At 38.4% G+C, this 12,636-nt stretch overlaps 1 protein-coding gene across 2 annotated transcripts in view; it reads left to right on the forward strand.

The window, feature by feature from the left end:
* NRP2 (neuropilin 2) overlaps positions 1 to 6,260 on the forward strand; it is a gene marked incomplete at its 3' end in the record, with an annotated part of 194,062 nt that extends 187,802 nt beyond the window's left edge. For both annotated transcript variants that reach the window (XM_083350768.1, XM_083350769.1), the window contains exons 16-17: positions 4,467 to 4,535; positions 5,956 to 6,260. In XM_083350768.1, coding sequence (XP_083206894.1) covers positions 4,467 to 4,535; positions 5,956 to 6,260 — 374 coding nt within the window. The remainder of the gene's footprint in view (positions 1 to 4,466; positions 4,536 to 5,955) is intronic.
* Positions 6,261 to 12,636: the final 6,376 nt, after the last annotated feature.

Here is a 12,636-nt window from a genome sequence, read left to right on the forward strand (position 1 = left end):
TTTGAGCTGATTACCCAACACCCTAATTTCAATCACATGACTGCAGGGTGGTATCACCAGAACTTCAAGGAACAGTCGTAACTTCAGCAACATCACAGTTTTGAGTGGTCACTGAAAGAGTGGTACTAAGCAAAGACTATCTGCATAGATGTTGGGGGTGTTCACTTTGAAAAAAGGAGAGACATAAGGGAGGTAATACTCTATTTAAGATCATGCTGGGCATGGAGAATGTGATTAAAAAGAACTTTTGCATCACAAAAGGTCGCCCCCTAAAAGTAAATTCTGGAAGATTCATGAGACACAAGAAGGTTTTTTTTTTTCAAACAGTGCAAAGGTAATTGATAGAATTTGCTGCCAGCAGTTGTGACAATGGGAGCCAATCTGGCTGGTTTAAAAATGGGATTGGACGGGTTCATGGAAAATTCAGGTGATCAGTGGCTGCTAATACTGACTGTTGGCCTGTTTTTTTACCAGATTTTGAAGGCTACTAGTCTCCTGAACAACCTTGGGTAGCATACAGTATTAACAGGCATTCTAACACTGTAACAGAACAAAAGGATAAATATTCAGAAAGAGGGGAAAAACACACAATCAGAACACAAAACATTCACAGCTGGATAGTGCCTTTGTTAGGATCCTGCTCCATAGTCAGCTATAGATTTTCCATTCAGTGCTAAGGCTCTTTTAGTGGGCTGCCAAGTGTCACTTCCCTCACCAGACGGCTCTGCGCAAGAGCGAGGCTCAGGAGCTGAGGGACTGCACCAGCACTGCAGTTTCAAAATCTTGGGGCCAAGCATTTGACAGAACATATTACAATGGAAACAGTGCTGATTGTTCAGTGGGACAAAGTGATTCTGCTGCCAACAACCCCAGAGATGTAATACAAGAGTTGTGTTCTACATGAATGCTCTATAAAATTTGATGTCTTAGAAGTTTCCTCCCCACCCTTGAGGCAAAGGAATCTTTTTTTTTATTCTATGCTATTTTTAGGCTTTGAGACATTCTTTCAAATGGCACTTGGTGGTTGTTTTGAGCTTCATTGCTGGTGATGTGGAGGGTGCTGTTTGTGTTGTTCACTGATATTTCTCAGAGGAATGGCACACTCTGGGAAGTCTTCAGAAAAAGCCCTAGAGAACAGTAGGGAGTTCTCTCATAGTTTCTCCCTTACTGGAATTGTTTGAAATCAAAATGGCTGTGGGTCATTGCAGAAATGGTGATCCAGTGAAACACTGTCCACCACACACACCCCTTACCCACCTCATCACTAAATGCAAGAGAATTTGATCCTGTTTCATGCTGATGTTTAAAAAGAATTCCTAATTCTTTTACTTTGTTGAATGACAACTGGTAGAAAGAAAGGGGGTGGGGGGAAAGCAAAATAAATTTTCAACCTAGCTCCACTTTAAATGATGCAGCACAGCCAAACATTGGCTGTGGCAAAGGAGGGTGCCCTCCGAACTCTGCTTGAGGCAGCAAAATGTCTCCATATGGCCTTGAGGGTGATTTGAAAACTCCGTCCTCCAAGCTGTTGTTGTACTACTGCTGTTTTTGTTTGTTTGTTTGTTTTGCTCCTGCTTGGGATTGTTTTGTTTTTCAGGCATACTTAGCAAGGCCTGTACCAGTAACAGAGCCCCTCACACATTTCTGCATAGCAGTTCAGGTTTAGTTTTCTCGTGGAAAGTACATTTGTAGTTTTAATAATTGCTTGTAATTCCCAAATGTTGTATCATCACCTTCTGTGGGAGGCATTTGTTTGTGCCATGCTTGTCAAGCACATATTCATGTTTCACTTCATTGGCCTTACAAATTGTCAGCTGATTGTTTTTTGTTTGTGTTTCAACTTGTGTGAAACATGCTGAACAGCAGAATACTTTTCCCCCTAAAATGATAGGGACAGTGTTGCGTGATTTCATTTCTGACACTAAAGAATAAAAATGTAGCACATTTGTTGATTGGATTTATTCATGAAGGCAGTTGAGCTTCAGTTGTGTTCACACACACAACTTCAATGTCTGATGATTCAACATCAACCAAAGATTAATCTAGGGGAAAGTGCCCACAAATCAGATGCTACAATAGTTGCTTCCTCATTTCTAACACTGTCACTGTGGTGGCAGCAATCTTCACATGTAACTCCTAACTGGCCACGTATAGATTGACATTTGTTTAAGTTATACTAATTCTGTAAGAAGGGGAGGGCTGTCTGTTTTTATTAGCTGAGAGAGAACTCTTACAGGGATGAAGAACACTCCCTCTACTTCAAGAAGAATGGAAGGAAGATAATCACTAATTATTGCAACCTAGGTCAGTTCCAAAGGACTGTAATTAAACAGATAGAATTGCTGTCATCAGTTGTGAGCCATCAAGTATTGAGTGCGCCAATGATTACATGTATGTTCATGCCTAAGCTTTGTTATCCTTAAAAATGTGAGATATAAAAGTAAAACAAAACAAAACAAAACATCTACTATACGACTACAGTTAATCCTTACATCTTCATAGGGCCAAAGGCCCCAAATATTCTATGCTAAAAATGCTTGGGGCCTGACTGCCAAAATGGATGATGCCAGGTCCAAAAACTGGCCTATTAAGAAAATTGAATAAAATTAATTGATATACAAATGTATAAATCATGCTTATTGAATCCCTGCAATGACAAAAGAGTAGAAAATTAATAAGGAAGTATAACTCAATTTCCCCTCCATGCCAACTTATTTTATTTAATGCCCACCCACAAACAATCCAGGTATAAAAGTCAACTTTTAAAATATATTAGAATGTTTAATGTCCTCCCTCCCCCATTGCAGACATAAGATTATTTTTTAAAATGGGGCAATTCTCTTTTTAATATATAAATTCCCAAGGAACTGTAATTACTAAAAATAGACATGTATGTCAAATTAGTTTGAAAAATCATATAATTTCCATAAAACCCCCTGAGACAGTTCATCCTATCTATAAAATTAATAGTGCCCCATTTATTAAGTTAATGTTACATATATGTATATGTCTGACTGTCACCTGATCAAATTAGATAGGTAGGTAGATATAAAAATGTTAACTTGCACACTCTGCCTTCCAAAAAAGAAGCTGGATGTACAAACATTACTTCTCTCTCAAGCATACACGTACCTGTGGGCAGAGGCACATACAAAATCCTCTGTCCCTACTTCCAAGAGGAAAGTGAGAAAAATCTGAGCAGATTACATAAACAATGAGCAAGTGGCATGGAAATCGGGGAAGCAGAAAAATGAAACCAAGGAAAAAGGGAAACTGCCAGAGAAATCCATTTTGACTGTCACCATCCTGATTTTTCCAGACTCAGAGTAAATAGCCTGAAGCAGGTAGCATGGAAACAACTGCTAAGAGAGGGAAGCAGTCAGAAGTGGGCGATATGGAAGGACCAAATAAATAAATAAATAAAATAAGAAGGGAGAAGAATGTGTGGGACAATGAAGGTGATGTTTGAGGATGACAAAGGGCATCAATGAAGGAGAATGCCAAGGAGCCATTTGTAAACAGTCCAACCAAAGAATCCCTAAGACCACCACACAGTCAAGACACCACAATATAAACTGACAACAAACTGCACTCCTTACTAGCACTGGTGATAGGGTAATGAAACGTCTGCAAGAAAACAAGCAAGCTCAGAGAGCACCAAGGACCCCTCAGAGGGCACAATGAAAAGGAAGTAGCAGTGAGAAGAAAAAAATTGTGGAAGTGGCACGTACATTTTCAACTGTATCTACTATATTTCTTTATAGCTACTACACTTATTTATTGAAACATTTATTCAAAGCTTTTCACAGACAAGGAGAGGTATAACAAAATACATACTGTGATAGCATCTTAGCACACTCTACAACATCTCTAGACTTATTTTTCAGCCTGTTTCTAGAAATCTAAAGAAAGCTTTTCTATAAGAAAGAGTTAGGCTTATAAGAATGATTTGCATGAATATCTGAAGGCATTCATTGAATTCTTGTTTTACTAACTTAATTTGGCTTTTACAATCATACATGTAATGATGATATACAACTTCCATATACAGCATTTGATACACATATTGAAAGTGGTCATTTGTTCTTTATTTCTACTGAGATGTATGTCAGATGATGACATGGATGCCTCATTGATGGTGACTAACAATGGGCACTAAGGAAATGTGATCATGCTATTAATGAAGCATAGCAATTATAAAGAAGCTTCCTTCAGTAATAATCAGTCTTATCGGGTTTTATTCCTCCCAATTCTCATTTTCCCTGCAAGTGGTAGAAAAATAGAACTTACTATAATATAAAAAGTTACATTGATGCATGTAATTCCCATAGTATGCTAATTAATATGAATGGATACTAGTTTTGGCCTTGAATTTTTAAAAAGTGTGTACCGTATTTATTTAAGGGAAAGTGTATCTTGTTCCTGGTTTTTGAATTAGACATTTTGCAACATCTTTTTCATTACAGTGGATTTCCCAGCATTGGAGGATGAGGTTTCAATTCATGGGGAAGACTTTGGAGAAGACTCTGAAGACGGTGAGTAGCAGATGTTCCCTGCTTCAGTATTCAAGTTTCAATTCTGCTTTCTATGATTCTCTGAAAAGCAAATTATTGCTTAGCCACAAGTAAGCCATTCATGAATCTGATGTAAGTGGATTAAATCAGTTTACTTTAGAATTGGTACGGATGTGTATGTGAGTCCTTACCTCTAGCTATACAAGTCATGTTTAGGGTATAGGAACAAAGTACAGTATTTTAATAGTAGTTGGTCCCATATTCAGGGTAAGTTTTACCTTCACATTGCATAATACTAATTAGCATCTGCACTACACAAAATAGGGCTTGTTAATTGCAAGAACTCAGTCTATCAATTGGTGGGCGGATGCTGGCACAGTTGCATGTGTCAAGTGCAAGATAAGAGAATTCTGACAATCAGGGAGAAGAGCAAATTGAGGAAGGATCCTTCCCCCCCCCCAAACACACACACACACACACACTACTTTAGCAAAAACATCTAGTATATCTTTTCTCAGATATAGAACAAAAGCAAGTTGGAATACAGCAAGTTAATATCTAGATACTCCTTCCTCAAGACCTGGAGAAGTTATTCTATAATTGTTACTAAACATATATGCTCCCTGTGCTTCCCTGCCAGCATTCTGGTATTTTCTCACCATTACAAAATTGGCATCCTTCAGATGTGATAGATCTAGAGAGGAAGAGAAATGTAAAGCTTTAACTGGAGCATGAATTGGGGACAAATTAGGCAGCAGAAACATTTGGCAACTAAAAGATACAATTTGTGTCACTAGGGATGCAAACAAAATCATGCTCTTTTTCGCTAAAGTAAAACCACAGAGCATTTCTTTGAAACAGCAGGCAGAAAACATGGGAAGGGAAAATATTATAAAGTGATGTAAATTGGAGGTCAGGCTGAAACTGTGAATATTGACCTTATGTCTCCATGTAGGAGACAGAAGCTCCCTGTTGCATGCTGCTTGAGAAAGTTAAGAACGCCAGCAAGAGTCCCACTAGTAAAGGAAGTTGTGAGGATAAGTTTTAAAAGAATTACAGTGTATTTACCAAAGCAACAGTGTTTAATTAAAAATATTTTAGACCCTTTAGCTTCAGACATTTTAACCTTCCTATAAGTTTACAAATGAAGGTCTGGTTCATACAGAAAGTCTCCTACAATCCCGGTGACAATTTGGTTAAAGGACACGTGAGGCCTGTCCTCCAGCTAGACTCAGATAAAGACAGATATTCCAGAACAGGGGTCCTCAACCTTGGCAACTTTTAAGACTTGTGGACTTCAACTCCCAGAATTCCTCAGCCAGCAAAGCTGTTCTAGAAGCTGGCCCCTTCATGGGGGTCCTTCTCCCTCAAGGGCATTTTCTTCACTAGCCCCACCCAAGACTGCTTTTCTGATAACCTCTCGCTTCCCATTGCATTTCAGATGCCATAAACCTGGACAGAAACCACACCATGCTTTCTACAAACTCCCCATTGACTCCACTGGTGGACACAGAGAAGAACTGGCTATATACTCTGGACCCCATCCTGGTTACAATCATAGCCATGAGTTCTCTAGGAGTCCTTCTAGGGGCAATTTGTGCTGGGCTACTACTGTACTGCACCTGTTACTACAGTAGCCTCTCTTCCCGGAGCTCTACCACTCTGGAGAATTATAACTTTGAGCTTTATGATGGCATCAAACACAAGGTCAAAATGAACCACCAAAAGTGTTGCTCTGAGGCATGACTGATTGCACTGAAATCACATTTGACATTTCATTCCAGCAGTCGTGGCTGGGGAAGATTACTTTTTCTATGGGAACTGAATGCCATAATTTTACACAAGCCCACGCTGGAATGCTGAAGGGGTGGGGGTGGGGGTTGCTGTTGTTTAGAAGAAGAAGAAGAAGAAGAAAGCAGCAGCAGGAAGAAAGTTGGAAGAGGATGTTGTAAGAAATATGGGCAATTGCTCTTGCAGGAAGACCTTGGTAGGCTCAAACGAAGGAGCCGCCATCTCTCCATTTTGTTTCTTCTATGACTCAATCCCATCTGAGGAAGGCAAAAGATCCACTTGATTTTGAGGAAGCGAGGGACAAAATGTGGATAATTGTTTGCCATTTCCTTCTTCGGATGAGATTGCTAAATGGCCCCTTCCCCTTTCTAGTCTTAGGAATTATAATCTCACGCTTGCTCGCGCACACAGGTTCCCGCGTGCCCCAGCCAGTAGATCACCTGTCAGAAATGGTGCTTGATTGAAAAGGACTGTCTCGGTGTTGGGGTGTGTGTGTGAAACGAGCAGGAAGCTGCAGCCGCCTCCAGTGCCCCCCCATCTCCCCCCCATCCGACAAAACCATGTGGCTCCCTTTCACCAATCGGAAGAGGAGTGGCAGGGATTGGGGACGGGGGGGAGGGGGGGAGGATTTGGCTCATGGGTCAGCAGGAAAAGCGCTTTCTTTCCGAATTACCAACAAAAGAAACAGGCAGCCTGAGGTGTGAAAGTTGACAGAAGCACCTCCTCCAGAGAAGCTGAAGAGCCTTAAAGTGGTTTGTGAATAAGAGCCATTTATTAAATCCAGATCTTGGACTGAAACAGCAGAGGCCTTCATCACAAAGGGCTCTTTCCTCTCTTTTTCTTTCTGACCCTCTTTTTTAATCTTGTTTTTTTTTTTTAGTGTAAGAAAATTGCAGCAAACAAAAGACACAATTATAAAGGTGCCCAAGAACTCAGGAGATGGCTTTTTATATACTTCAAAGAGGAAGACGGGCTGCTAGATAGATAGAAAGATAAATATATTTTGTTAATGCTGTGTCTGCTCTGATGAGGAAAAAAAAAAGTATTCAAAGGCTCGTGGAGTAAATGCAGATGTTATTCAGTCCATCACAGAGTGGCGATGATACCTCTAACTGAAAGATATGATTTAATGTCATCATTAGTTAATAAGAAGGACTTAATTTTTCTGCAAAGGATTCTAAACTAATGTACCTTTTGAGCAGATTCATAATTGTGGTGCTGTCTGGCAAAGGCATCGGTCCTTCACAGATTCAGGTCCTTTCGGGAGGACCCAGCCATTGGAAACCTAAGGTTATGGCAACATTGCAGGGTATCAAAATTAAGCTGATATTCTAGTATGGATGTTGAATAAATGGATCTGGAGCAATCTTCTATCACCACCACCTTCCTTCAGAAAAATGCAATTTGCTTGTTGTGGTTTGCATAGCAACTTGTTTATTTTTGGAGGGCTTTGTGTTACTATGTATTTGACTTTTTTTTAATAAAGTGCCTTAGAAAAATATTTTTCCCTTAGAGATGTGTGATGTAACAAAATATAACTGAGGCATTCAATGTTACTCCTTGTCCCTCTTCCTCCTTCACTTCTTCATTACCATCAGATCTCTACTGGGTAGAGTTTTGTCTTTTCAGATAGTCAGATATATATCTAATGTTTCCATGGGTGCTGTGCCATGCTTGAAGTGTGTTGCAGACCAGTTTACGTACCAACTTCCAAGTTTCCAATGCGTTTTGTTCAGCTCTTGGCAGCAATCTTCAAGCCACAATTATTATTTTTTTTTGGAAAAATCATAGTGACTGAGGTGTGGAAAGTTTTCCAAATTAAACAGATTGGATAAGCAGTTTTTTTTAAAAAAAAGTGGTAATTGGAGGAATGACACCTGATAGCTTAGTATGATAGTGTGATATTCAATGACAATATTATGATGCTGATATAGCTTCATCTTTGTGATGTTGTCCTGGCAAAGCTCTTTTCTAGGAATGTACCTAATTGTCAGTAATTGTTAAAGACATTTCACTGGCTACTCTTCGCAGGAATGCATTTCTAAACTGCTACTTGTGAATGTAATGGTACACCTTTGGGTACACATGTATCACATATGTACACATGTATTGAAATGAGGATTTGCATGGTTATCCTATTTATACAGGATCTACTGTCATGCAAACTATGAAATGCTCCTCTAAACAGTTTTATATGCATGCTTACCAAGCTGAATGTCTAGAATGTTTGGTCTGTGTGGTAATAACCACCTGTGTGCAAGGATATGAACAGGCACTTACTTTCACTTTAACACACTGAAGTCACAATTCTGTACAGGTTTAGGTGTGCTTAGTGCAGCTCATTTGGGTGCATTTAATTCTGTGATAGACTAGGATGTTACAGCATTGATTTTCGCACTATTTTCTCCGTTCCGCAAACGACCAGCAGGAGCAACTAATTGAAAGAAATAATATTACTGGTAGTCCTTGATCACAATTGGGACCAGAATTTCCAGTGCTAAGCAATGTGATTATTAAGTGAGTCACATCTGATTTTGCATCCTTTTTTGCCGTGGTTGTTAAGCAAATCCAGCTTTTCCCATTGACTTTGCTTGCCAAAAGCTGGCTGGGAAGGTCGCAAATGGCAATCCCAGGACTCTTCAGCCAATGCTGAAGTACATGCCAGTTGCCAAGCCTCCAAATTTTGATCACATGACTCTGGAGATGCTGCAGTGATCAGAAGTCATTTTTTTTCAGTGCCGTTGTAACTTTGAACAATCAATAAATGAATGGCTGTAAATTGAGGACTACCTATAAAAATATATGTCCTTGAAAAGCAGCACGGGCAAGATGCCATCCATCATTCCTAAAATGAATAGCAGCATCAGGAGTTTTGGAATAGCCACTGTTCACACAGAGCAAACAGCTGGCTAGCCAGTGGTTCATGTCCTGGAGAATACTTTGGAATATTCCCTCCGATTCTATATAAGAGTTTAGTTTTATGTGCTTCTGGGTTTCCATTGCAGAAGTCAGCATAGAGAAAGTACCCTGGTAGTAGGACATTTCAAAAGCACTGCCTTAAAAGCAGCCTTGCTCTAACAGAATAATGACTGTATCTATCCAGGTATACCATATACAGATACACTTCAGCCCACTTTAAACTGAAGTGTAGAGTGAATCATCCAATTTTAAAGGGGCTCCTTCCTGATTATTGCTACCAATGTTGAAGAAAGGTCCACGAGCCAGGAAGACCTCAGAGATGATATAGATATATTAAAAGGTAGTGTTGCTGTCTGTAGTAGACATACAGAGAGTGAGAGTTCGTGTATACATATATTACAATGTATATGTGTTTGCGCGTGCTTGTGAGTTCTCTGTATGTGTTATATATGTGAGTGGCTATGTGGGGTTTCTTGTATCTTTAATGGAGGCCCTCGGCATAGGTTCAGCCAGGAGGGCAGAGCAAATGGCATGCAATTGAAGAGTCCCACACACTTTGTATTCTATGTTGGCAGGTACAGGGGCTTTGTTGTGTGTGCACTCAGTGAGCAGAAACCGGCCATAATGCTGCATAGCTGATACCTCACCTACCTCCGTGCTGGGTGCTTTACTAATGTTCTAATGCAGAAAATGGTGTTTGATTGTATTTTTCATAGGGTGAAAGAAAAAAGAAAAGAAAAAGTGCATATTTTCATGTCAGTATGTTGTCATCTGCAAATGTACCGGTATGTTGTGCTTGATGATCCATGTTCTTTAGTAACCTCCCTCTTTTCCAAACGGACAGAGAAATGCAGCCTAGTGTTACCAGTACCTTTGCTGAAATATTGCTTGCCCGCTCCCTGCCTGCCGGCCTGCCTGCCTTCCTGCCTCCAATGGCCAGCTTCACCATGGCCAGTAGGAGCACTGCAGTACACTTGGCCTTTGCTTTCTAGGGAGATGTCAACAAGAAAGCATGGGGGGTAAGGGCGTGGAGCGGGGGGGGGGGAATGCAGGAAACAGGATTTTGCATATCTTACCAGCTCAAGGTAGTTTGATTATTTTACTGGCTGTGCCAGATCATGTGGACTTTAAAGCTTTTACTGTGATTCTTCAGTGTTTAAAGAAAACCCAAACTGTGTTTCTATGATTTGTATAAAAGCCTTTTAAAAGTACTATTTAATAAACATTATAGTAGATAACTTTTCTGAGTCCGCTTATTTTGTAGCTGGAAAAGAAAAGTGAGTCTTTAACATTTCTGATACTTCGAGGGCGGTCTCCCTGCCAAAACCAATTCTCCCACCTGCAGCCAGTGTGACTTTGCCTTTGTTGTCCATGGCACTGACTGGATTAGTCTTTTATGCAGATGGCAATGGGCTTTTTCACCCAGGGGTACTAATTGTGCTACCTAACAAGTTACATACAGTGAGAGGTGGATTAAGGTATGATTACATATAATTGCAATTTCTTAAAATTTCCATGGCAGTTTGTAATTTTGAAAACACTTGGTATGTGAAGTCTTGGCTACAGTCCAAGAAAGCTATTGTGACTGCCCCATTAAAATCAGAGTAACAAATTGGTAATGGCTGAAGTGCCCAGAGCTTTCAGCAGAATTCATAGCCCACAGCTAGGTGTCTTTATTGGAAGTTATTACCACATTGCTCCGTGTGGTTTATTCTCAATAAATGTACCAAGTGTTTTGGTCTTGGACAAGCACTACCATTAACTAGATTAGACTTGTTTATAATATCATCTGAAATTACCAGGAAACAAATAAAAATTCTGTGGTAAAATAAGTCCACATTATTTACAAAGAGCTGAATTGTCTGACTTCCACATATGCATGAAATGTGAACATTCTTGCCATTTTGCATACTGCATTCTTCTGCATTTTATAATGAGCAGGAATTATGGAAATCCATGGATACTTTATTCAGCCAGCCTCTACAGATTGGAACATATGGTAAAGGAAAGTGGCATAGTATGAAATTTTGTTCTAGCCTGTACAGTTATTGGGTAGAGGGGAAAGGAAAAGGAAATTTTTCTTTTTATAAATATTTCATTAATTTCAAGTTTTACAATCATAAGTACTTGATAAACAACTCAATGTCTGGGTTCCTTTATCATTCAGTGGTACATATTAACTTTCACTCAAAATATCCAATACTATACCAGCCAGTATTTCCTTGTCTCTCTCTTCTTCCAATAATAATAATTTTTCCACATTATGCAAATATAATTCTTACTGCTATTAATACCTATACAATTAAATATAAACATTTTCATCACGTGTTTCTAATGTTATACATAGTGTCAATAATATCACTTTATAATGTCTTCTCTAGCCAAAACATATCTCAAATGTATTTGCAATCAAAGTTCCCTTATTCAATCCATATCCTGTTTTTTCTCTTTTTTTCAATTTTAATTTCCCATCAATATTCAAAATAACTTTATTAATTATCATTTTTCTCATAATTAATTACATTTGGGTAACTAAAATCTTCCCTTATACCAACTTTTAGTATTTTCATATTTCCCCTCTTATAAAAAATTATGTTATCCTAGTTACAAATCACATCCTTCTAATTTATAATGGTCCTTTTATTTCTAACAATTGTCTATTCTTTTAATCATATTCAAACATTCATTAGATTGTATAATACCTCATCTAGTTAGTCAGGACCTCTATTTTCTTCAATCTTATTCTAGCTTTCTTCCTTTGCCAAATAAATTTGCAAATCAGTGTATTTAGGTCACCAAGTATTTCTTCCTCTGTTTCTGTATATATTATTTGGAACAAAAAGGACAATTTATTTAAAGTGTTTTTGTAAAAACGTTTAATCCATTTATATTCATTAAACAGCCTCCATTTTCTTTCTCCTTCAATTTCTCTTTTAGCTTCTTGTTCCCCAGTTTTCAGCATTTCTCCTAACAGCTCTGTCATCCATTCTATCAATTCTTCTTCCTTGTCCTCAAATATGATCTGAAGTCTTGAAAAGTAAAATGTCTTTCCCATTTCCAGTGTTATATCTGAGTCTTCCAAATTTTTATTTATCTGTACTTGCCTGTTGTTTTCTTCTTTTGAATCCTCTATCTTTATATCAGTTTCCTCTATTTTTTCTTCTGGTTTCTGAGTTGCTAGTTCATTCTTTATACTCATTTTCTGAACGTTTTTTGCTTGTAAGTTTAAGTTGGTGAGTTGTTCATTTATGTTATTTAAATTATTTTTAGTCTCATAATTTAAAACAATTGTCTCTTGAATTGATTTCAACATGGAAAGAATTTCTTTCTGAAGTCCATTTACATTTTCTTGCTGATTTTTTTTTTTTATTTTATTGAAAAGTTTTATAAAATACAATTTTCCTTTAAAAAA

This window comes from Vipera ursinii (genome assembly GCF_947247035.1).
Source record: "Vipera ursinii genome assembly, chromosome: 1".
In the NCBI taxonomy this organism is placed as follows: Eukaryota; Metazoa; Chordata; class Lepidosauria; order Squamata; family Viperidae; genus Vipera; species Vipera ursinii.